Genomic DNA, 26,557 nt, shown 5'->3' with positions numbered 1-26,557 from the left:
GTCACATCCTCAGAACACCACAGAGGAAAATGTTTGTGACCGGCTGTGATCAGATCAGTGTGCTCCTGATCACAACGTTTGATCATGAAGAGACATCAGAGCCAAACTGAGACGGAAACGATCCAGTTAGAACTGTGTGGCTTAAACTGGACCTGACGTCTATAGTACTGTCTGTGTGTCTGTGTGTGTGTACCTTCAATTCAAAATCAGTTCAATCAGTAATTGATCTTAATTGATTTCTGTATTCATCATTCATTGTTTTTTTATTAATTTTTTTAATCTTTTATAGTTTTTACATGTTTGATGGATTCAGCACGTCTGAATCATTTGTAGCATTTAAACATTGTTAGCTTTTGGGCAGTTGTTAGCTTATGAGAGTCGTTAGCTTGTGTAGCTAGCGTAGCTCTGTTGTGTCTCTGCAGGACGACCACCTGCGCCGGAGTGTCAGATCATCCTCATTGGCTGAAAACCAGCTGGAGGCGGAGTCAGAGTGACAGGGCCGTGTAGTGGGAGGGACTTCCTCTGAGCGAGAGGACAAGATGCTGCTGACTTCCTGCTCCGCCCCCTACAGCTACACCTGGCTCTTGTAAACACAATAATATTTATAATCACATGTTTTGGATTATGAGTCCACATGATGTGAAGTGAATGTGTGCAGAGTAAACACTCACCTGTCTCCCGACTCACCTGTGTGTCACCAGGTGCCTCCTGATGATCCTGACAGCTCCTCGTCCAGCAGCTCTCGGGGTGAGTTCATCTCTTCAGCTTCAGTTAACAGACAGGAAGTCCTCAGAATCAATAATCAGCAGGTGTTGCTGCAGTTCAGGTGTGTTGTAATGAGCTCTCTGCTGTCCAATCAGAGGAGAGCAGATTACAGTTACTGATCACCTGTCAGTCTCTGGTGTGACCTCGCTGAGTGATCGTTCACTGTTTCCTGTTGATGCAGCTGAAGCTTGACTCGGATGTTGATCAGAGTTATTGATCCTACTGAAGTGTGTGGAGGTCTCAGGATCTACGGAGCGCCAGTTGTAAAGTTATGGACGTTAAAATAAACGTCAACTTTTTGCCACATTTAGCAACAAATCATGTTTAAAAATCATATGTGAATTTTACTTTATGTTATTTATTTATTTATGATTTACTTTATTTTATTTTATGTGAATGTTACTCTTGACCAGATTCACAACAAAGTCTGTGAACTTTGTGATTCAATTCTCTTCTCCAATATAATATCAATGTTGAATAAAAAATCACGGGTGAAACTAAATATTCAGCTAATATGTAAATTCACACTGCCTGTCACTTCCTCGTTAACAACTTCCAGTCGGCCATGTCCACTTCAGCTTTAGCTCTGCCTGTTCTGAGAACGGATGGAGAACGTGTACTTGTTGTTGAGGAACCTCAGGTACAAATCCACTGAAGACGTGGAGGTTCTTCCTGTCCAGGCAGTTGTTAGCACAGACAGCTCAGTCCTGATCTGTCCAGCAGCTTGTGGTGTGAGATTTGTCAGGATTTGTGGGAGTGGAACGTGTTTTTCAGCACTGAACTAATGCAGGTTTATTATCCATAAACATGGTCGTTGTGACTCAGTACTGTCTGTGTTAACTTTGGGTTGGACTCAGAAATGGTTGAAATGATGAATGTAAAAGTGAGGCAGCCATGTTTTCTCTGAATCTCTACGATGCAGGTGGAGAAAACGATGTTATTGTCATGAGTCACAAAAAAACTGTTTGTTGGACATTCATCAGGTTGAAAGATGAGCTGTGTATTTATTAACGGAACCAAACACAGCAGAACCTCCACACTGCTTCATCTTGGCTCACTGGGTTCAGGTGATTTACAGGTTCAGGTGTTGTGTGGACTCAGGTGGGACTGACCTGCAGGTGGAGGCAGAGTGATCCTCTGGTGTCCCTCAGGGAGCACACCTCGGTCCTCTGATGTTGTTTTGATTTACATGACTGAAAAATAATCAAACTGTGGATTGATGGATAGCTGGAGGATGGAAGATGGAGGACAGATGGAGGACAGATGGAGGACAGATGGAGGACAGATGGAGAACAGAGGGATGATGTCAAACTGATCTAGGAGGGACAGATGGAGTAACAATGATCCTGTAGAGGTGCAGAAACGTTTCTCTTGGGTCTCTCCGTCCTGTCGGGTCGTCAGGTTCAGTCTGTCTCTGAACAGCAGTGTGATCGGCCAATCAGCTGCTGCGCTGCCTGCTCTGCCAATCAGTGGCAGCATGGTGTCCATGATGGAGAGATGATGGAGGATGATGGAGGATGAATGGATGTTAGGAGCTGGTGTGAGGTGGAGGATGAAGGACCGGTGGAGGACTGATAAAGGACTGATGGAGGACTGATGGAGGATTGATGGAGGACTGATGGAGGACTGATGGAGGACTGATGGAGGATTGATGGAGGGCTGATGGAGGACTGATGGAGGACTGATGGAGGACTGATGGAGGACTGATGGAGGACCGGTGGAGGAGAGATGGAGGACTGGTGGAGGACTGATGGAGGACTGGTGGAGGACTGGTGGAGGACTGATGGAGGACTGATGGAGGACTGATGGAGGATTGATGGAGGACTAATGGAGGACTGGTGGAGGACTGATGGAGGGCTGATGGAGGACTGATGGAGGACTGATGGAGGACTGGTGGAGGACCGGTGGAGGGCTGGTGGAGGACTGATGGAGGACTGATGGAGGACTGGTGGAGGACTGATGGAGGACTGATGGAGGACTGATGGAGGACTGATGGAGGATTGATGGAGGACTGATGGAGGACTGGTGGAGGACTGGTGGAGGACTGATGGAGGACTGATGGAGGACTGATGGAGGACTGATGGAGGACTGGTGGAGGACTGATGGAGGACTGATGGAGGACTGATGGAGGGCTGATGGAGGACTGATGGAGGATTGATGGAGGATTGATGGAGGACTGATGGAGGACTGGTGGAGGACTGATGGAGGACTGATGGAGGACTGATGGAGGGCTGATGGAGGACTGATGGAGGACTGATGGAGGACTGATAGAGGATTGATGGAGGGTGGTGTAGACAGTACAGAACATAGTTGTGACAGCAGATGGAGAGATGATGGAGGATAAACGGAGGACTGATGGAGGGAGGATGGTGTGAGTGCAGACTTCCAGGACAGAGTCGTGACAGCAGATAGAGCGATAGAGCCACATTCCTGCTGCTGATAGCCACGCCTGACTGATAACCTCGTTTACACAACGCTGTAGGAATGTGGCTGCTACACAAACACTGCTGCATGCTGGGAAACTCTCCGTCTGGGGCCCACTGAGAAAAAAAAAACACTCAGTGTATCAACAGGGACCCTCAGTGTGGGATGGATGAAGGGGACAGTCGCTGTCAGGACCTTTTAACAGCTTCTCCACCTGGTGCTGACCCACAGACGTCATCAGAACCACCCCGAATAACTAGAATGTACATGAAAGTGGATCATTCTTTGTCACAGAAGACAGGTTGATATTATCAACTGATATGATGTTAACTGATTATTAGTAATCGAGGGATATCGATCACCTGTAAGATAAAGAGATGTTATCAGGCCCAGCAGCTTTACTCACTCCATCTTCATACATGTTTCTGTTGGCATGTTTGCCGACTTAACAGTTAACAAGTAAACACAACCAACAGTATCAGGCAGACGTGATGCCTTCATGGGTCCAAAGCTGCATGGAGGATGGAACAAAACTGCATCGCATGTAACGTCAGTCAAAACGTAACTGTGCTCCTCGGTGATGTCCGAGGAGCACCATCATTGTCTCTAGGTCATGATTTTCTGTAGGTTCCGCTTACGCTTTATTGTATTCATAAATACTAAATTCTTTACTGTATTGTTGTGGAAGAGGGAGAGAATCATAGAGAGAGAGTTTTGGGTTGAACATACATTTATTGAAACGCACGTGTGTTTTCTCACAAGCGTACATCAAAGGACACGTGCAGAGAGCTTTACATGAACAAACATGTGTTTTGGCGTTTTGGGTTGATCTGAATTTGAAGCTCTGATGGTTTGATTCATATCAGATCACATCTGTCCTCATTCAGACTGTTCAAAGAGTGTGTGGGTCAGAAAAATGGAGCACGATTGTCGCTGACGTTATCTGATACACACACACACACACACACACAGAATCAGCTGTCTGCTTCCTGAGAATCAGAGATGCTTGTCTGTCTGTCTCAGTTTGTTTACATTCCTCACTGTCTGAACACAGAGAATACACCATAAAATCAAAACACAGCCGAAAACACTAAAACTCTCTGTGCAGCCGTCTGAACGTCCGTCTGTTCAGGTAGTCCACCGCTGAGCTGCTCCAGTTGATGGTATCTGCAGGCTGTGGATGTAGCTCAGATGTTCTTCGGGTCTCCCTGGAGGATCCCGAGGTGTTCCCCGGCCTGATGGGGAACACCTCACCTGCACCTTCAGATTGTGCTCATGAAAATCACGAACAGATTGCGGCAGGCAGCTCACAGTCAACACCAACAGGTTCCTCCATTCTTCTGAAACCAGAGTGGAGCTCCAGGAGTTCGTGTCGACCGATGCCACTTCAACTATTTCCGACCAGAGAGATTACATTCCACATCTCTAGAACCAGATTTATTAGCCCGGGGTCAGCATGCCAGGCTGCCCACCTATGCCTCCCTCTGACTTAGTAACACTACCTTGCTGGTGGTGTTCTGACCTCGTGGGCTGATCCCTGAAGGAATGACATAGATGCAAACATCTGGGCCACCATGTACTCACCAATGACCTCAGCTTATCTGGACGAGGCAGCTCACTTCTAAGGTTCTGCGATCGCTGCAGTCAGAACCTTGGACTGGAACCAGTTTGATTTGGGGGAATAGATCAGGAGCTCCCGAGGTCAAGATGGTGTAAGAAAAATGCCACCAGTCCGCTCTCACTTGTGTGATGTCATATTGATTAGCAATCAAACTGCTGTTATGTTGGAATGATGTCATGATAATGTCATATTAATAATGTCATTCTGATGTCACAGTGATGCTTATGTTCCATCTTGGTTTCTAGGGTGACGAGACGGAGCCGTGCGCCGGTCGCGACTGTTCCAACTGTCAGTGTTTTCCAGCCAAAGGAGCGAGGGTAAGATCCCACATGCTCACACACAGCAGCCAATCAGAGCCCAGCTGCATCGTGACATCATCACAGCTGCACACACTTTCCTCTCTTAACAGACCTGTGACACCTTCAGTGTTCACTCATAAACCAGTCAAACACAGTGAAGACACACACACACACACACACACACACACACACACACACACACACACACACACACAGTAATAATGAGCTGCTGGATGGAGGAGTGTCAGAGAGGAATCTATTGGTGTTCAATTAGCAGCTGTTTACCTTAAACTGACTCAGCAAATTCCACACACACACACACACACACACACACACACACACACAAGGGCACATGCGTGCACACACACAAAGCAGTGTGATGGCACAGTTTCACTCCTCTTCCTCCCTAAACTCTGAGCTCCTGTGTCAGTAACATTTTTAAGATCTTTTTACCCACAGTGCGGTCCAGATGTTTCTGTGCGGTCCAGATGTTTTTGTGTGATCCAGATGTTTCTGTGTGGTCCAGATGTTTCTGTGTGGTCGAGATGTTTCTGCACACAGTCACAGTGTGGTCCAGATGTTTCTGTGTGGTCCAGATGTTTCTGTGTGGTCCAGATGTTTTTGTGTGATCCAGATGTTTCTGTGTGGTCCAGATGTTTCTGTGTGGTCCAGATGTTTCTGCACACAGTCACAGTGTAGTCCAGATGTTTCTGTGTGGTCCAGATGTTTCTGTCCACAGTCACAGTGTGGTCCAGATGTTTCTGTGTGGTCCAGATGTTTCTGTCCACAGTCACAGTGTGGTCCAGATGTTTCTGTCCACAGTCACAGTGTGGTCCAGATGTTTCTGTGTGGTCCAGATGTTTCTGTCCACAGTCACAGTGTGGTCCAGATGTTTCTGTCCACATTCACATTGGGTCCAGATGTTTCTGTGTGGTCCAGATGTTTCTGCACACATTCACATTGGGTCCAGATGTTTCTGTGTGGTCCAGATGTTTCTGCACACAGTCACATTGGGTCCAGATGTTTCTGTGTGGTCCAGATGTTTCTGCACACATTCACATTGGGTCCAGATGTTTCTGTGTGGTCCAGATGTTTCTGCACACAGTCACATTGGGTCCAGATGTTTCTGTGTGTTCCAGATGTTTCTGCACACAGTCACATTGGGTCCAGATGTTTCTGTGTGTTCCAGATGTTTCTGCACACAGTCACATTGGGTCGAGATGTTTCTGTACACAGTCACATTGGGTCCAGATGTTTGAGCTGAGTGAACAGCTGTAGAATTTAGCACAATTTAATTCAGGAGCCAAACAAACATCACAGTGTCGTTAACAGCAACAATTATCTGTTCACACTGACACAAACTGACCTGCAGTCTGTGTGTGATGAGGTGTGTATTAATATTGGTGTGTGTGTCTGAGTGTGTGTCAGTGTTGGTGTGTGTGTTTGTACAGCTGGGGGCAGCAGACAGGCAGAGAGGATTGTGGGAAGGCGTCTGTCTCAGTGATTTCACAGTTCAGTCGTTCCAGAGAAAGAAGGACAGAGAGAGGACTTACAGAGATCACAGCTGTCACATCTCATCACACACACACTCACTACACACACACACACACACACACACACACACACACATACACTCACTACACACACACACACACACACACACACACACACTCACTACACACACACACACACACACACACACACACTCACTACACACACACACACACACACACACACACACACACACACACACACACAGCAGGTCGACATTGATGAATATATTTGATCTCACTGCAGATGAATTAATGACAGTCTGCTCCAGTGCAACTGATTGATCATTTATTAATCATTTATTGATCATTTGTGATCAGAACACAGACAGAAACTAAAACGTTTTCAGTTTATTAATAACAACTCAATAACTTTCTCTCTTTCATTTTCAGTGACACATGATTTCACTAATCAAACATTTATTATTGTGACATTTTTGACTCACTTACAGTTTCGTCTGGAGCTTTCCAGATTAATCTCGTGACTTTCATCATTATTCAATCAATATAAACTGAATCATTAAACATTAAACAGTTTCAGATGACAAAAAACATCAATTGTTGACAAATACATTAATGAGTATTTGGAATGTCCTGATTTATGTTTATGAAGACGATATCGCCTGTTAGAGGCGTCTGTGTGGACCCGTCAGCTCAGGTCACATGACAGACACTGACAGGTTCATGCTCACCTGGTCAGGTGACCACGTGTCCTCAGCCTCATCACCCCGTGTGTCCTGCCTCTGACTGCTTATAGTGTTTATTATATTACTTAATTTATAATTTACCTCTGAGTTGTTTCCCATCTTTCTTTCTAGAAACCTATATCAGCAATGTGTCTTTGTGTGTGTGTGTGTGTGTGTGTGTGTTGCCTGTTGTTGTTGTGGTGGGGCCACACTGCCCTCCTGTGGTCAGATAACAACATTATATATCAGAGCCTCTTTTCTGAAGAAATTTCAGGGAAGTTTTTGGTCCTGATATTCATGTTACACACCACCCAAACACCGTCACCAACCAGCTGCACCCCCTCATGATACATCAGTACCTGATCTACACCTGACGACACCTGACGACACCTGACGACACCAGTAGCATAAAATCTGACTTGTTTCAGCTCAGACATCACATCAGACCAGAAGAATCAGAAATCGCACCAAACCCTCGTAGCTGGTCATTTTGTTCTTTCTTAACCAGTTCTTTTTAGTTCTGTTGGGTTCTTCCATGTTCTACAGTGTCAGGTTCTATAATGTTCTGCCTGATTTTACTGTATCAGATTTCATTAACTTCCATCAGGTTCTCTAAGGTTCCACCGGTTCCATCAGGTTCCATCAGATTCCAAACAGATTCTGTTAAGTTGCATCAGTTTCCACCAGGTTCTTTCAGGTTCTGTTGAGTTATATCAGATTCTGTCAGGGTGCACCTGGTTCAATCAGGTTTTATTAAGTTCTGTTTTGTTTTTTATCAGATTCTGTCAGGTTCTACAGATCAGGTTCTTAAAGCCCCTGTACAGACTTTTCATTTAGTGTTGATTTTGGCGGCCCCGCTGGACGAAAGCGGTAGTGTTTTGCCGGAATGAAGACTGCATTTCCCATGAGCCCTAGCGCCCACTGTTGTGAAGACTTTTGTCTGGCTGGCACGTGTAGATTTGTTTTGGAAACAAGGTTCTATTCTATTATGTTCAATTAAGTTCTATTGGTTTCTATCGGACTCTTTCAGGTCCTACTTTGTCAGATATAGCATACAGTATCCGATTTGATCAGATTCTTATTCTTTAATTTGTGTTCTGCAGGGTCCTCCAGGTCCTCTGGGTCGACAGGGCCCTCAGGGGCCACCAGGCTTTCCAGGACCCCAGGGGCCTCCAGGAGAGAAGGGCCATAGAGGAGACGAGGGGCCGATAGGAGCTGCTGGACTGAAAGGAGACTCGGTGAATAAACATGGTTCTGTTGTAAACACGACAGTTCTGTTTGTTCTTTGACTTTTCATTATGACCTGGAGACAAGATGGCGGACATTCTGATGTCACTGATGACCAATCACAGCTCTCACAGACCCTGTACGGAAACAGAACTTTAGTTCAAATTCAAACCTGTTCTTTATTTCAGGGAAGTGTTGGCGTTCCAGGTTTTCCAGGTTTAGACGGAATCCCGGTAAGAAGTCCCGCCTCCTCTACCTCTCTGCTGCTCTGATTGGCCCAGATGTATTGAGGTCAAAGGTCGGACTGTGAGCATGTGTTTGTATGTTCAGGGTCACCCCGGTCCTGCTGGAGGTCCTGGTTTTCCAGGTCTGGACGGATGTAACGGAACCAGAGGAGAGAGAGGAAATCCTGGACTTCCTGGAGAATATGGACCTGATGGAGAACCGGTCAGATCAATAACATTCACTGAATGGAAATGTCTCGAACAAATAATTTGTATATGAAATGATCCGTCTGTCATCAGAACATCACGTGCTGCATCAACCAGACTCCAAAAGAATTTCTATCGATTTTAGAACTAAATCTCTTTTCACTGTTAAAATCAGCTAAACATTCCTGATCACAGAGTTGCAGTGAGGTGTGCTGTAGTTATACACAGTCACCATGGTAACAGTACATTATTCTGCAGGGTTCTCCAGGACCAAAGGGATTTCCAGGAGACCCAGCGACCTACTTCATACAGTACCCCGGAATACCTGTAAGTTCACCTGTACTCTAAGTGCTCTACTAGTGTAAATGCACCTGTACTGTGTCACATAAAGAACCCCTGATCGTGTTTGTGTGTGACAGGGAGACGCTGGGCTGAGCGGACTTCCTGGTCTGCAGGTGAGAACAAACACAATAAACCACAGAAGAAGAACACAAACCAGTGTGAAAGTTTTGCTGTTATTGAGGAACTTCTACTTTACTTCAGTATTTAACTTTTCTACTTGTTCAGCACATATCAGAAGGAAATCAAAGTAAAATATGTAAGAATGAACCAATTTGTTTAATGTACAATCCAAACACACAGGGGGCAGCATTTCCCCAGAGTCGATGTAGCTAACTGCTGCTAACTGCAGCTGCTGTCAGCCGGTTAGCTCAGCAACCCGTGCAGCTAACAGTCCTATTAGCTAAATTCTTTTTTTCTTGATCATTTTGAAGTTGATTCCAACCTGCAACAAGTTGTTTTTAAGTGGTAAAGAAATAGTGTCAGTTTGATTCTGAGGCCTCTTTCTGACCTATAAAAACAAACGAGACCGTCGGTGAGGAGGTCGACTCTTTCTATATAGTTATTACAGTGTTATAACACCTGTTGCTGGGTCGCAGCAGACGGTCATGACATTAAAACAATATTTCTGCTCTGCACCAAAATGTTGTGTGTCTGCAGGGTGAACCTGGTTTCAGCGGTCCGACTGGAGATCCAGGTCCTACAGGGGAGGACGGGACCAACGTGAGTCACAACATACAAATAATAATAAAAAAATGATAAGGTATGACTGTTCAGTACTTTTTACAACACTGGTAAATATTCTGTCCTGATATTATCTGTCTGTCTCTGCAGGGTCTCCCAGGTCTGCCTGGCTCAAGGGGCCCACCTGTGAGTATAATAGAAGTATATAGAAAGTATAATAGTACACATGAGGTCCTCATTAGAAATATGGTTTTATTTGTTTGTATTTCAAAATTGTTTGTCTGTCCTCCTGTCTGTCCTCCTGTCTGTCCTCCTGTCTGTCCTTCAACTCACCAAGTGTTTGTCTCCTATACTGTTGTGTTGTTACTGTTGTCACAGTGATTATAGATCAATAACATGAATGATACGTGTCAATAACTGACAGCTGTTGATGTGTTTGTGTTTCAGGGAGAAAAAGGTCGATCTCTTCCCGGACAGAAAGGAGACGAGGTACAAACATTCAGAATAAAACCACACCCCCTCAGTGACATCACAGCCACAGGAAAACACCTGCAGTGACATCACTGGATGGGCGTGGCCAGAACCAAAAAAAAATTGAGACTTTAAATCAGAAGTCAGATGATTTAACTTTATCTATCAGCACTACTAGTCCTGTGCTCCTGTGGTACTGTGTGGTACTCTGTGGTACAGTTTGGTTCTGTGTGGTACTGTGTGGTACTGTGTGGTACTGTGTGGTAGTAGTATTGGAGTACTGTGTCTGGTCCACAGGGGGATCAGGGCCTCCAGGGGCCTCCAGGGCCGTTTGAGTATGTGGACCCTCCAGAAGACCTGTATATCAAAGGAGAAAAGGTGAGTTCTACTGAAGCTCTAAGTGGTTCTATTTGGGTTCTTCTATAAATGTCCTCTGCTGTGTGTTCTTGTTTTACTCTGGTTCTACTGTACTTGGTTTTCATGTTGGGTTCCGTTTGTTTTGAAGTTTGGTTCTGTTGAAATGTTTCGTTTTAAGTTCTAATGTTGGGTTCTGTCGGTTTTTCAGGGTCCGCGAGGTTTAAAAGGCATCTGTGGAGTTCAGGGACTGCCGGTAAGTTCAGCTGTCAGATGAAACCTGTAGAACATCTAGCTGAAGGAGCACAGGATTCTCCAGGGTTCTACTCCAGTCAGAACTGGATGACTTGTTGGATTACAGAATATTATTGGTCATGTATCGATTACTGTGGAGGTGATGAGGTTCTGTGTTTCTGTGGTTTCAGGGTTTGGACGCTCTTCCAGGGATCAAAGGAGAGAAGGGGATTCTGGGATTTCCTGGACTCAGAGTGAGTAACCTTTTATATTTGCACTATTGATCAGTATTGATCAGTATTGATCATTGTTATCAGTCACATTTTACAGCCTGTTGGATGTATACTGTACTGATATCAAGGAAATAAAGTATCACAGTACTTTTAAAAGGAATTCTGCTGGCTCCGGTAAATCGAACAAATCAAACTCCATTCAAAAATCTATAAATTTATATCTGCCTGGTCTTTATCATCAGATTAGACGCTTAACAACAGGTTCTGCATGTCATTATATGTCGTTATATTCTGGTGAAATCGTTCAGCGCCTGTAAAGACACAACGACTCGGATCACTTTAATTCTAATGAGGATGACTGTGTGATGTGTTTGTGTGTTTCAGGGACGTACAGGTAACCCTGGACGTCCTGGAGAGAGAGGAGTCAAGGTGAGTCGACAACAGTTGTGAAAATCCTCATGAAGATAAACACTGAAAAGTGCTGACAGTGTGCGTGTGTGTGTGTTTTAAGGGGATTCGAGGAAGTCAAGGTCTCCCTGGTCTGATTGGACGAGAAGGCCCAAAGGTCAGTCAATAAAAACACCACCAGCACTGTGCTGACCAACCACATAAAGGTAGAACCAGGAACCAGGAAGAACAGATGTATCATGGAGTGACTCAACTGTAACACCTGAGCTGTTCGACCACCGTGTTTCCAGTTTGAACCAACCAATGAGAGATGAGCTCCTGTGTAAATCAAGTCTGTAATGAGTCTGTCTGTTTCCAGGGTAGGATGGGAGATCCAGGTCTTAAAGGCCTCCCTCGGGCTGCAGACATCACACACACAGGTGCCATCAACACACACCGATATAGTTATTGAGTTATTAACCATCTCTGTGGAATGATGTCATCACTCCGGTATGATGTCATCACTCTTGTATGACGTGTCCTCCAGGTGACGTTGGAGACTCTGGAGCTTCCGGACTGAGAGGCCCTCCAGGAGACATGGGGCCGATGGGAATACTTGGTCTCAAAGGAGTCCCTGGCAGATCCATACCTGGTCAGTACCTGCAGCCCACAAGCAAGGCAGCATCGTACAACACCAGAGTTACTATAAGAAAACATAAAACAAACATGTTTACTATGTGTTGATGAAGGTTCTCAGTCATCCAGGTCATGGTAATGAGGAGAAAAGAAACAAACGCCCAGAAATGAACAGGGTCATGAGGTTTATGATGTTCAATGCAGCAGGACTGCACAGATGTGTACACTGAGACAAAACAACCTCTTCATAAACCAATGGCACAACACAGGAGGGCCAACTCCTCAGATCCAGACTCTTCAGATCAAGACTCCTCAGGTTCAGACTCCTCAGGTCCAGACTCCTCAGAACCAGACTCTTCAGATCCAGACTCCTCAGGTTCAGACTCCTTAGGTCCAGACTCCTCAGATCCAGACTCCTCAGGTTCAGACTCCTCAGGTCCAGACTCATCAGATCCAGACTCCTCAGGTCCAGACTCCTCAGGTACAGACTCCTCAGATCCAGACTCCTCAGGTTCAGACTCCTCAGGTCCAGACTCCTCAGATCCAGACTCCTCAGGTCCAGACTCCTCAGGTTCAGACTCCTCAGGTTCAGACTCCTCAGGTCCAGACTCATCAGATCCAGACTCCTCAGGTCCAGACTCCTCAGGTCCAGACTCCTCAGATCCAGACTCCTCAGGTTCAGACTCCCCTAAGGTCCAGACTCCTCAGGTCCAGACTCCTCAGATCCAGACTCTTCAGATCCAGACTCCTCAGGTTCAGACTCCTCAGATCCAGACTCCTCAGGTCCAGACTCCTCAGGTTCAGACACCTCAGGTCCAGACTCATCAGATCCAGACTCCTCAGGTCCAGACTCCTCAGGTTCAGACTCCTCAGGTCCAGACTCATCAGATCCAGACTCTTCAGGTCCAGACTCCTCAGGTCCAGACTCCTCAGGTCTGAAGCTCAGAGTTCACACGTGTCCTTGTTGGCTCTGTGAGGACACTCCCACACACTCTAAGGATACTCCCACACTCTGTGAGGAAACTCCCACACCCTGTAAGGACACTCCCACTCCTTGTAAGAACACTCCCACACCCTGTAAGGACACTCCCACTCCTTGTAAGAACACTCCCATACCCTGTAAAGACACTCCCATACCCTTTAAGGACACTCTCGCACTCTGTGAGGACACTCCCACACCCTGTAAGAACACTCCCATATCCTGTAAGGACACTCCCATACCCTTTAAGGACACTCCCGCACTCTGTGAGGACACTCCCACACTCAGTAAGGACACTTCCACACTCTCTGAGGACACTCCCACACCCTGTAAGGACACTCCCACGCTCTGCAAGGACACTCCCACACTCTGTGAGGACACTCCCACACCCTGTAAGGACACTTCCACACACTGTGAGGACACTCCCGTACAGAGTTTAAGAGCCTACAACTCCCCTCCAGTTAGTTAGAACTGAAGAAGCCTCTTGGATGAAAGTTGCTTACGATACAACATTTAGGATGTTTAATTTGTGATCAGATTTAAGGCTGTATGACAATGAATAAAGTTCTGTGTTGTTCCTCTTCAGGACCTCCAGGTACTGTGGGACTGAAGGGAGTACCAGGATCTAAAGGGGACAAAGGAGATAAAGGTCGGGAATATGAAGATGGACCAACACCTGGAGAACCTGGAAAAATAGGACAACCTGGACTGAAAGGACTTAAAGGAGAACCGGGGATTCCGGGTACCTGAGAACACTGTTTCTAGAAAATCAATACAGATTATTTCCTGTTGTCGTCCTGCTGACTTCAGTTTTTCTCTCTTTAGGAGGTTACTGTCTTCCAGGGGCTCCAGGAGGGTCTGGAGAGCCCGGTGTACCAGGGCCCCCAGGCGCCCAGGGCTTTCCAGGGTTTAAAGGTCAGTGTCTTAAGCGATTGATTGATTATGTTTTGTGGAAAGAGCAGAGGCACCGTGGCATCACTGTCTTATATCTACCTGTGTTCCAGGTAGTCGTGGCGACTGTGCTTGTGGGCCTCCTCTTGAACTGAGGGGTGCTCCAGGCCCTGTGGGTGTCTTGGGATCTCCGGGGTCTCCAGGAGTCCTAGGGTCCCCGGGGCTGAAAGGAGATAAAGGTTTGCCTGGAGAGACAGGACAAAGGGGAGAGCAGGTGAGTCACCTCACAGCAGGATCAGAGGTTCGTTGTTTGTTATTGATTAATTGATTGATGGTTGGATTTGTGTGTTTGCAGGGTCTGGGCGGATTTCCAGGTGTCAAAGGGTTCAAAGGTCAGAAGGGTGATTTCGTTGTGGTGGATATTAAGGGTGAGTTTGACCATTAAACACAATCACATCTCCCAATATAGAAATTATGTTTGCAACAAAATAAATAATAGAATGTCATTTTTGCCCTTATTTAAAAAAATAATAATGTTAAATGTGAAATGTTATATTACATTTATGAGGCAGAGTGTAGAATCTGTACTTAAAGTTTACGTTAGCGGAAAACAAATCTATTAAACACATCTTTTTCTTCATAAATCACAATAAATTAAATAAGGATATGGATGAGCACAACCTCCCAGATACTCTCAAATCATATCACCATGTGATACGTAAACAGAAACTGAGAAGCTTATGGAAAATGAATTAATGTTTGACTTTAGCGATTAGGTCATGTTCATATATCAATTGTTCTGATCGGACTTTGGACTCCAGGTGGCAAAGGAAACAGGGGCCAGCAGGGCTCGTCAGGCAGACAAGGATTTTCAGGGAGGAGAGGACTCGATGGCCCCCCAGGGACCCCTGGTGACCCCGGTCCCCAGGTCAGTGAGACACGCCACATGAACTCACAGCAGATGAAAAAGTAAAGTAAGAAGTAAAAGTGTAGAAATGTTATAATACATTTAGTATCAAAGAGGTTAAAGACTAAAATAATAAGTGATGTGGACAGAAAAGTGACTCTGGCTCACAGTTTGGTCCAGAGACAGAACGCAGGACTGCTACCAGTCAGATTTACATCCACATCAACAGGGAAAAGTGGTCGTAGTTCACAGAACAGTTCTGGAGCTTCATAGTAAAACAGAGTTGCAGCATTCTGCTAAACAACTGAAGCAGCTGAGACTTGATTTAAACAGAGAAACAACCAAAGAAACTTCAGATGTCTCCGTACAGCTCGTCCGCTGTGATCACAGTCTGCAGGACTCTTCGGCCCCTTCTGTAAATCACTTTCTCATTTCTTTTCAGGGTGAAAGTTTCCCCAGCTTTCCTGGAGAAAGAGGCTCAACAGGACTCTCAGGGCCAAAGGGATTACAAGGATTTTCAGGTGTTACAGGGCCAAATGTGGTCGGAGCAATAGGAGAGCGTGGGGCCCCTGGAGAACCAGGACCTCCAGGAATCCCTGGCCCTCCAGGAGTGAAGGGAGCCAAAGGTAGAGATCAACCGGAAGTCGACTTAATTAAGATTTTGACTCCTCCTCCTCATGTTTGAACCCCTCCTCTTCCTGTAGGTGACACACTGCCCTGTGTACCCAGAAACCCTGGCGCCCCGGGACAGAAGGGAGACAGTGGAAGTGCAGGTAAACAACACCTGCATCTGTTTGTCTGTCAACCTGTCTGTCTGACACCATGCTCACCTGTCTGTCTGTCTGTCTGTACATAAGTTGGTTCACGTCTGTCTCTCCAGGTTACACAGGTTATCCAGGACCTCCAGGTTTCCGAGGCATTACTGGACCCGATGGAACTAAAGGAGACAAAGGAGGTTCTGGACTTCCTGGATCACCTGGACGACAAGGTACCAGAGGACGGCTGTCACAGCTGAACCCCACCTGTCCTTAATATTATCTTGTATTTTATCTTGACATACATCCTGTCCTCCTCCTTCAGGACCTCCCGGTTTTGTTGGAGATACTGGAGAAGAAGGACCTGAAGGATTCAGTTACAGTGGAGATCCAGGTACAGCTGTTACCTGCCTGTCTCTTTAACTTTAAACCTGTTTCTCATTTCTGTTTCTCAAAGGTCCACATAACACCAAAATTGTCCATCATTTTGACCCATTTCTCTGAACTACTGATTCTGACATGAAACCATGTTTTCTAACTGGTCTTGTTCAGTCCTGTAGAATCAGATTCTAGTTAGTTTTCGTGTTGGTGAGATTAGTTTTAGGCAGATCTGAACACAACAATCATACTCGAATCCAAACAACAGTGTAGAGATCTTTTAAAGGAAGTCTTCTGGGTCCGACCACCAGCACACTCGTTTATTTAGAAGTTTAACACATGGTACAGAAAGTTGTGTTCCTCCACTGAAGCTGCCCCGTAAAACATCATGACTCAGGATAAAACTACCAAAAAGGGACCCGGTTGATAATAATCAATATGCTTGCGTGAACACCAGGCGCTCCAGGGCTCCCAGGCTCCGCTGGGCTGAGGGGTCCAGAAGGAGACTCTGCTGTGGGATTCTCAGGACCCAACGGCCTCCCAGGACCAATGGGCTCTCAGGGACCTAAAGGAGTCCCTGGACCCCCCGGCAGGATTGGAATACAAGGTAATTGACTGGACCTGATGTGTAGAGAATATATTGGTCTGTTACTTCTTGTTCATCAATTCATCATCTACTTGCAGTCGTTATATTCTGTCCTCAAGAAAAAGTTTACTTCACTTTGGTTTTAAAAATCTCAAAAAATACATTTTGTGGCATTTGTGATGTTACTGCAAGCAACAGTCAGCTCAGGTTGATCACAGATCTCTTTTTGTTGGCTTCCTCCAGGAGCCATAGGTCTGGGTGGTGGCCCCGGACCAAAGGGACAGACAGGACAGGATGGGGCCCCGGGTGTAACTGGCCCAGTGGGGCCCACACCTGACTTCTGTGACGCTGGAAAACCTGGTGCCAGTGGCCTGTTTGGCCCTCAGGGACCCATTGGACCCCCAGGTAGACTCTGGCTCCTAACTGTGATTTGACTTGAATTTACTTCCTGTTATCTTACAGTTGACATTGTGCCGTTTTCTTCGTATATTGCTGTTCAGGTTTTTCGGGGGAGAAAGGTGAGATCGGGGCGGAGGGTCCTCCAGGTTTTGGCCCTCAAGGCCCAGAAGGTAAACCAGGCTCTCCAGGTTTACCAGGGTACGCAGGGCTACAGGGCCCCTCTGGCCCCAATGGAGACCCAGGACTACCAGGGCCCAGTGGTCTTAAAGGTGAGCTACTACAACCCACATACCTGTGTTTAAATGTTTCCTGACAACACAGAAAAAAAAACAGTCACTGCGCGTTTCAGGTCTGATGGGACCCCGGGGCCAGGAAGGCTTCCCGGGACCCCCCGGAAAGACTGGGGCTCCTGGAGTCTCTGGGAGGAAGGGGGACATAGGGCCCAGTGGACAAGATGGAGCTGCAGGATGTGAAGGTCCAAAAGGAGAGAAAGGTAAACACTGAGTGATAAGATAGTACTATTACTACCAAACCATACTGTAGTGGTACTCATGCTAGTACTACTAAATCTACTGTTATTTGTTAAAAGCCTCTCCCATGTGTGTCACCTGCAGGGTGTAAAGGGGTTCCGGGACCTCAAGGAGAGACCAACGTCATCCCCATCAAAGGAGACAAAGGGAAACAAGGAACCCCAGGCATCAACGGCTTTCCTGGACCACGAGGTCAGAGCTGTTACCATAGAGATCACTGTCAGGGTGTGGTGGGGTCATGATGTCTGATGATCAGAGGGTCAGTGCTGCTTTCAGGTGTTCTGTGAGAGCTGTAAAAGCCTCTTTGCCTCCACGCTGAAGACCTGAACAAACGCTGGTCTCAAAGGTCTGGACGGATGACTTGGAACGCCATGAGTCGCTGTTTCTACAGTAAATAAACAAAAATATTCCAAGTCGCACTGTTTCTTTTCCATCACGATAGCAGCTGAAAGAAGTAACGACCTAGAGATGTTCAATGGTTCAATCACAACACAAAACAATTATTAACACAAACAGGAAGGAAAAGTTGAGTGAGTCAGGCAGTACACTTCAGCTGAGTCACGTCGAGTCACATCGAGTCAGGTTGAGTCCAGTTCAGACAGGTAGAGTCAGGCCAAGTCAAGGTGAGACAAGGTAGGTTGTGTTGAGTCGAGGTGGGTCGGGCCAGGTAACATTAAGTTGAGTCAAGTCAGGTTTTGTTGAGTTTGAGTTTGTAGAACTGAGCAGTCTGAGCAGCAGGGACAAACCGCTACGGTAGCCCAGAAGAAAAAATGGTTGCTCACCTGCACTGCTTGAAGAAAAACTTTGTCACACAGTTCTGATTGAGTTTGTAACTCAGGTTAAGACTTTTAAGCCTTTACTTTGACTTTGCAGTTATCCCAGTAACATACAGAATGTCAGTAAGCAGGAGAGAGCGCGACCTTTTGTCCGGGTCAGAGAACCGGGCTGTGGTTAGAGCCTCGTGAGAAACAGTCAATCCTGAAGCTCGATTTCCCTCGATGTGTTTCGGGTCCTTGTGAACGTTACATCAGTCCGAACATTCAGTTACTCTTTTACCATCAAACACGCTGTCTCTACAGGAGGTAAAGGTGTGCGAGGAGCTACTGGTAAGCCAGGGTATCCAGGCATCAACGGAGCCCCTGGCATCGTAGGCTTCCCAGGACCCGCTGGACCTGTTGGCAAACCAGGACCTCCAGGACCACCTGGACAAAAAGGACCTCCTGGATTTGTCGGCTTCCCCGGAGAGACAGGAGATCCGGTAAGATAAGAGTTTAGTCTAGTCGTCACTGGACCCTCCTTTGATCAGTGTGTTTGTTTAAAATATTGATCTGTTCTTGTTTTTGGTCACAGGGTGACCCAGGATGTCCGGGGGAAGCTGGACATCCCGGTTACCCAGGATGTACTGGACCTAAAGGTAGGAAAGAACCCCCGAACACAACCGAACATCATGATTCATGAATTTAAAAAAACACATGAAATAAGTGATATCAAAGATTTGATCTGTGATTTCTTCACTGAGTCTGATTGTAACTGCGCAGGTTGGAGTGTAAAGTTTGTGTTTGTGTTTCAGGTGATAAAGGAGACTCTGTCGGCTGTACAGGTCCAGCGGGAGAGAAGGGGCCTACTGGAGATTATGGGCCTCCAGGTGATGATCCAGTTCTGGTTCTGCAGCAGGACATAATCTTTAGTTAAGAGGGAAGAAAAGTTGATTAGCAGCTTAAACGTAATCATACAGATGGTAAAATAACAAGATTCAAGTTTGACTTCAAAAAGGAAAAGTCAAATATATGAAGTCTGTAAAGAAGAGACGATCTTATTGAATGTGATGAAGCTAATTGTTGTTTGAATCATCAGCTGTCTTTCTCTCTCAGGACTGCCTGGACCTCAAGGTGATCCAGGAAGACCCGGTTTCATTGGTGCTCCAGGACAGAAAGGATGCAAAGGAGATCCAGGCTATCGGGGGGTACTGGGTGAACCAGGTACAGAAGCTCACCTGGACCTTATCAGGCTTTACACCTCATTCTGTGACATCAGCTGTGTCATGTGACCTTTAAAACCAGTAATAGCCAGAATTATGTCGGCTGTATGTTTGCCTGATTATTATTGAGCTACCATGAATGAAACTTAGCAGCTCCTTCAGAATTGTTTACATTAAAAGACTGATTGAATCTTGAAACTCATTAAACTGACTTAAACTGAATTAAACTGACTGCTGATTTGTGAGCTTTTATCAACTACCTCCCTGACCATAACGCCGTCTGTCTCTCTGGTTTATTTCAGGTGTGGTTGGTCCCTCAGGTCCCAGTGGGCGCCCAGGTACTGCAGGTCTTCCTGGTGAAGCAGGGGCTGACGGTCCACCAGGACCGCAGGGCTGCCAGGGTCTCCAAGGTCAGAAGTCAAACCCAGAACTGCTGTCATGTGTTGTGTCCTCGACAGTTTCAACAAGATGGCCATCAGATATAACACACTCGGTTGCAGCCAAGTGACATCTGTCACATGACTGTCACCTTGCACCTCATAGTGTTCCCTCCAGAGAGTTTAACTTCATTTAATAATATGATGTATACTATTCGGATTAGCTGTAGGCGATGCTGAATACAGCTATTAGATATCAATGATGTTTTTCTTGTACAGTTTCGTTACAGGCTGTTTATTATATTAAGCTGACAGGTAACACAGATGTGTAACTTGATCTTGATGTTTTTCTAACTTGTAAATGACTTTGTTGCATCAGGTCCTCCTGGACCGCTGGGACTTCACGGACTGGACGGACTGAAAGGAGTGAAGGGGGACATGGGCACCAGAGGTACGAGCCAAGTTCACCGCATTCTTTCTCATATTAACACATCATCATTTTCTCAAGTCTTGCACCGAGTCCCAGTCAGTGATTGGACCTGGTTCTGACCCAGTGAAACAGCTATTGTTTTGACTTTTTAATAATGTTTAGATTGGTTTGAGGGACAGTCATCAGCACGACAATCATAAGATCTGTCTGTCTGTTAAGGTCTGGGTGTGCCAGGTCCTGAAGGTTGTAAAGGTCTTCCAGGAGATAAGGGTCCTCCAGGTCATCCAGGATACCCTGGCCCATCCCAGCCTGGCCTAAAAGGACCCGCAGGCCCCCCTGGACCCAAAGGTCTGTATCAGTGCGATATACACCAGGGTCAGGATGGATGAAATGTTTACCCACTGATCCATCTAAAGATCACAGCTTTAGTTTGACTCTGTCAGTCACATGTCTGTTTGTGTTGTTGTAGGCCCCACAGGTGGTAGTGGAGCTCCAGGTAATCCTGGACCAAACTGTAAGGGTCCAATTCCAGGGCCTCAAGGACATCCTGGTTGTGCTGGACCTGATGGAGAACCAGGTCCATCTTTAATGTTCAAAGTTTAATAAACTTACACATAAATCATAGTGGATGGCTTCTGACATCTGTTTGGGTTTCAGGGTGTCCTGGTGAGATGGGGGATCCAGGTCCGAATCCTCCAGTACCTGGAGATGAAGGGGACAACGGGCACACAGGGTGCCAGGGGCCTAAAGGGTCACAGGGACCTAGCGGGCCCCCAGGAGAGCCAGGGTGCCCTGGAGATCCAGGAGAGAAAGGTCAGACCCTCTTCATGTTAATCTCAGATATCTGGCCAACAGATCTTCACTCAGATAAGATTCACTTCACAACCCAACAGTTTTATCAGATTTACTCACTGCATCAGCGGCACGTTCAAATGGTAAATGTTTGAATGCTTAAAAAACCTTTCAGGTTATGTGAGCAGTAAACAGTTACAATAGGTCTTGGTAGTATTCACTCGATAAAGTTGTAAACCTATGTCTTCATGAATGAATGAATGAATGACGCGCTGTACCAATCCCTGTCAGAGCGAGGGGTAGCTTCCTATTACCAAGGAAAACAGCGGCTCCACTTATGTGACAGGATCTGGCAGAAGGTACATTAGGATGAGGAATAAGGTTAATAAACTGGAAAGTAACCACAGCAGCCAAACTGATACTTCCGGTTCTGTAAGAAATGTGTCCACAGGAAATACAATTTAATTTCAAGAACTGGTGTTCAAGCCTCTGATTTTGTATTTTTGTATCAGGACATGTAATCATGGTCTGTCTGTATGCGTGTGCTTGTGTCAGGTAAGCGGGGGTCTCCAGGTCTGATGGGACTACCTGGTAATCGGGGTCATGACGGTTGTACCGGTCCCAGTGGGCCTCCAGGACCAAAAGGATGTGTTGGACCAGCTGGTCCAAAGGGGGAGAAGGGACGAGTCTCCCCCTGCCCAACTTATGCTCCTGCCCCAAAGGGCCCCGGAGGACCCACCGGCCCCTGTGGAGAGGTCGGACATCCTGGCCTGCAGGGAGAAAATGGCCGTAGAGGACCTAAAGGTGAGATACAGGACGCTGCCCAGGTCATGATCGTAATCAAGATGGTATTTAGTGTTTTCCTCTTCTGAGAAGAACAGATTCACCTCAGTCACACCAGTATGATAAAGTTCAGAAGAAGCTCAGGTTCATTTTGCTGCTTATTGAGGGAAAAGATGGAAAGTCTAAAATAGTTTTAGAAGGTTTAAAGCGCAGCGCTCTGGTCAGTTTAGGGCATGTCCAAGTCCTTTTGTGAGATAAACGGCTGATCATCTGGACACAAAGTGTGGCACACAGTGCAAAGAGGTGGTATTTAGACTGAATTAGTCATTGGTGTGTTTTAGACGGAACATACATTTGGTCTCCCTTTCCCTTTAAGAGCCAGGTACACCAGGTACACCAGGTAAACCAGGTACACCAGGGCCTGACACATATCAAACAGTAGCAATTATCTTCACTGCGGGACAGGGAGGTGATCCTCTCCATCAACATCTCTGTTTGACTGAATATGAGAAAAAAAACTGATAAAGAACTGAGGAGGAGCAGCAGCTGCGTCGCTCTGTGTGTGCACAGGTCTCAGTCCATGGATCAGTCGTATTGATCATCCTGATCAATAACTGGTGGGATGAGAGGGAAGAAAATTGTCCTTAATGGGGAAAATATTTATGACATCACTGCAACGATCCTCCAGCAGCAGAAACCATATATGTGTCTTTGCATTAACACGAGGAACAGCTGATCAACTTCACTGATTCCTGACTCGTTTACTTTTTGTTGGCCTTTCACTTTCTGCTGCCTCAAGAAAGCAATCTGCCATCAGTGAGCCTCATTTTAAGTGTGACACGCTCAGGCCGCACAGGTTGGCGCAAGTACATTTGCTATTTACTCAACATGGGTGCTGGGCGTGAAAAACGACTGCGTTGGTCTGAAACTAGCAGTGACCTTTTGCTGCACTGTGTGCCACATTGTTCCAGGTGGAAGCTTGAGCCGCTTGTGTCAATGCAGCTGAATATTTAGATGGCTGATGATGTGTTTCAGGCAAGAAAGGGGACATCGGTTCTCAAGGGCCAGCTGGCAATAGGGGTTCCCCCGGTCAAGCTGGAAACAATGGACAGCCAGGCCCAGAGGGGGAGATCGGAGCAGATGGACCCAAAGGTAAGACCTTAATCTGACTGATTCTGTACCTTTTAATTATTTATTTATTTATTTTACTTTGGTAGTTTTATTTACTTCTACTAATAGTAATTAAAACCTCTAGCTGTATTTGCTCAGTTGTGAGACCACAACCTGCAGTCCACCGATCAGTTTTTTCTAGAGTTGTTGGTATCACCTGCCCGTATTTGTGTTGCTGATGTCTCTTTCTGTGCTTTTTGTTTTTCAGGTGATCGTGGTCCAAATGGTGACGATGGTGACCCTGGACAAAGAGTAGACTTGACCTCCGGTTTCCTGTTGGTAAAACACAGCCAAACGATGGAGGTTCCCGTCTGTCCACGCGGCATGAGGGCCCTGTGGACAGGATACAGTTTGCTGTATCTGGAGGGCCAGGAGAAGGCTCACACTCAGGATCTGGGTATACTTTCACACATCGACACATTCATGCTTACGTTTCAGAACTGTTTAAGTAAAAAAATATTTAGTTTGGTTGACAGTTCAAGCTCTAAACCTGCCCAAGACGTGCACATAGAAGTTGATGTTCAGTTGCTTCCTTGTGTCTGAGGTTTTGCCCAGTCACCAGGTGCTTCCTCACCAGGTGCTCCCTCACCAGGTGTTCCCTCACCAGGTGCTTCCTCACCAGGTGCTTCCTCACCAGGTGCTTCCTCACCAGGTGCTCCCTCACCAGGTGCTTCCTCACCAGGTGCTCCCTCACCAGGTGCTTCCTCACCAGGTGCTTCCTCACCAGGTGCTTCCTCACCAGGTGCTCCCTCACCAGGTGCTCCCTCACCAGGTGCTCTCTCACCAGGTGCTCCCTCACCAGGTGCTTCCTCACCAGGTGCTTCCTCACCAGGTGCTCCCTTACCAGGTGCTTCCTCACCAGGTGCTCTCTCACCAGGTGCTCTCTCACCAGGTGCTTCCTCACCAGGTGCTCCCTCACCAGGTGCTCCCTCACCAGGTGCTCCCTCACCAGGTGCTTCCTCACCAGGTGCTCCCTCACCAGGTGAAGCCACAGTGGCAGCAGGCTTAGACAGGTAGCATCCTTCCTTCTTCTCCTGGAAGATGTATGAGGTATTCCCAGGTCTGATGGGACATTCAGTCCTCCAGTGTATTCTGGGTCTGCCCTGGAGTTTCTCTGAGACTAAGCCAAGAAACATTGCAAAGGAAACTTTCCAGCTGCTCGGATCAACTATCTCATTCAATTACAACCAAGATCCACTGGTGAATCCAGTGCTGCACCTTCATGATCAGCAACCTCTGAAGATTAAAATGATAATCCAATCCATAGAGGCCCTATCACGTCTGGCACAAGGTTGTTGGCGATAGATCTGTTGAGTCCTAAAGGTTGTGAGGTGCAGCCTCTGTGGATCGGATGTGTTCCAACGCATCCCACAAATTCTTAATTGTATTGGGATCTGGGAAACTTGAAGGCAGGATTGACACTTGAAGCTCTTTGTCATGTTCCCTGGATCATTCCAGAGTAGTTCATGCGGTGTTGCAGGGTCTCTTGTTCTGCTGTGGGGGCACTGCCATCAGGAGTACCATAACCATGGGCGGTGGATATACTTGGCTGCAGTGGTGTTTGGATGTGTGGTGTGTCAGAGTATCTTGATCCAGGGTTTTCCAGCAGAACTTTGCATTGTAACAAGATGATCAATGTCTGTGGCTGATTGGTGTACTTGAAATAATGATATGATACTTCTTGTCCATGTCGTAAATATTTCCAGGTCAGGCAGGGTCGTGTATGCGGGTCTTTTCCACCATGCCGTTCTCTTCCTGTAACATGGGAACCTGCTCTTATGCCAGTCGGAACGATAAATCCTATTGGCTGTCGACGACGGCAGCTCTCCCCAGTACACCGGTGGACGGAGCTGCCATTGAAAATTACATCAGCCGCTGTGTGGTGTGTGAAGCGCCCTCCACACCCGTCGCACTGCACAGCCAGGACTCCAGAATGCCAAACTGCCCCCTCCGCTGGACGAGCCTGTGGGACGGATACTCCTTCCTCATGGTGGGTTCTGCAGCGGTTCAGGTACTGCTTCAAATAGACGTTCAGCTCTGAAGCCTTACAGAGACGAGAGGTGAACATCCAGGTGGCTCTGCGATGCACGTAGATAAACTGTGACCAGTATGACTGAGAGTCTTCAGCCACATTCCTGATGATGATGTCATTTCCTGTTTGATTGCAGCATACAGGTGCAGGTGACGAGGGCGGCGGCCAGTCTCTGACATCATCAGGTAGCTGTCTGACAGACTTCAGGGCCCAGCCCTTCGTGGAGTGTCAGGGGCCCCGAGGAACCTGCCACTACTTCACCAACATCTACAGCTTCTGGCTGGCCACCTCCAACAACTCCTCCACCACGCTGACCGGGGGCCAGCAGCAGAGGGAGAACATCGGGAGGTGCAACGTCTGCATGAAGGAGTGAGGAGGAGCACCACTTCCTCCTCCTCCTCCTCCTGCATGAGGGAGTGCGGAGACGCTCCACTTCCTCCTCCTGCAGAGTCTGAGAGGACGGACAGGACGAGAATCGTTTGTTTGTTTCTGTGAGGACAGACTGTCATATTAAAGATAACGCTGCCAATCAATCGATCAATCAATCAATCAATCAATCAGTAGACCCTGTTCATGAGCAGAAATAACTCAGATCATCACAAACACTCGTCATTCTGTCTTTTAACAGACGGATGTTTGAACTGAGGTTTGAGTTTTAGGTGTCACAGTAAAATCAGCTGCTAAAACAACGTAAACATTATGATATTAACATTATTTTCACGGGACAAAAGAGTTTTTCTTCAGCTCCATTCAGACAGGACTCGATTCAGACTTTTTAACCCTCATTACATCCAGAATTACAGCCACAATGACTTCCTGTTTCTCTGTGAAGGAGCAACGTCCCTGTAGTTTACGGTGGATCTCTGAGTTCTGCTTGTTCTTCTATTTTATGAGATATCTTTTCAGCTCAGTGTGAAATTAAAGGAGGTCAAACTTGTTTTTGACCCTGTAAAATCTCATTAATGCAGTGTTTTAATGTCGGCTACAGATTGAACCTGTATTTGTTCAATATAGTTCAAACTCCATTCAGAGTTTGCTGAATTATCTGTCAGCTCTTCCTGTGGATGAACTCATGGATGAACGGAGAATTGTCACTGGATCACTTTGATACTGAGGAAACGTTAAAAACATGAAGATTCTCAGGGGAGTTCTGAATGGTCTTTTTTCCTCTGATTTCTTGGTGGATTTAAGGAGGTTTTTCCTGGATGAACATCAGAGATAATGATGTC

General features: G+C 46.6%; 1 protein-coding gene across 1 annotated transcript; it reads left to right on the top strand.

Annotated features, from left to right (window-relative positions):
• Nucleotides 1-527: 527 nt before the first annotated feature.
• col4a4 (collagen, type IV, alpha 4) lies at nt 528-25,861 on the top strand. The gene is made up of 46 exons (XM_030398344.1): nt 528-586; nt 702-747; nt 5,056-5,127; nt 8,449-8,583; nt 8,761-8,805; nt 8,903-9,019; nt 9,262-9,330; nt 9,423-9,458; nt 10,003-10,065; nt 10,177-10,212; nt 10,474-10,515; nt 10,795-10,875; nt 11,063-11,107; nt 11,277-11,339; nt 11,703-11,747; nt 11,830-11,883; nt 12,085-12,145; nt 12,253-12,357; nt 13,907-14,062; nt 14,146-14,235; nt 14,325-14,485; nt 14,567-14,639; nt 15,033-15,139; nt 15,561-15,744; nt 15,823-15,891; nt 15,999-16,106; nt 16,199-16,267; nt 16,709-16,858; nt 17,081-17,242; nt 17,338-17,505; nt 17,586-17,729; nt 17,851-17,958; nt 18,846-19,024; nt 19,117-19,180; nt 19,337-19,411; nt 19,638-19,745; nt 20,047-20,154; nt 20,501-20,572; nt 20,771-20,899; nt 21,021-21,128; nt 21,209-21,364; nt 21,899-22,147; nt 23,162-23,278; nt 23,505-23,693; nt 25,003-25,286; nt 25,465-25,861. The coding sequence occupies exons 1-46, from the start codon at nt 540-542 to the stop codon at nt 25,699-25,701; spliced, it is 4,986 nt and encodes a 1,661-aa protein (XP_030254204.1). The 5' UTR covers nt 528-539; the 3' UTR covers nt 25,702-25,861.
• Nucleotides 25,862-26,557: the final 696 nt, after the last annotated feature.

Source organism: Sparus aurata, chromosome 2 (genome assembly GCF_900880675.1).
Source record: "Sparus aurata chromosome 2, fSpaAur1.1, whole genome shotgun sequence".
In the NCBI taxonomy this organism is placed as follows: Eukaryota; Metazoa; Chordata; class Actinopteri; order Spariformes; family Sparidae; genus Sparus; species Sparus aurata.
This window is presented reverse-complemented; position numbering and strand designations above follow the sequence as displayed.

Bases quoted from the DNA above. Each gene is read 5' to 3' on its own strand.
- col4a4 (XM_030398344.1), top strand. From the start codon at position 540: ATGCTGCTGACTTCCTGCTCCGCCCCCTACAGCTACACCTGGCTCTT. The intron at 11,748-11,829 runs GTGAGTCGACAA...GTGTGTTTTAAG, and splicing joins CTGGAGAGAGAGGAGTCAAG to GGGATTCGAGGAAGTCAAGG. The intron at 17,730-17,850 runs GTAAACACTGAG...TGTCACCTGCAG, and splicing joins AGGTCCAAAAGGAGAGAAAG to GGTGTAAAGGGGTTCCGGGA.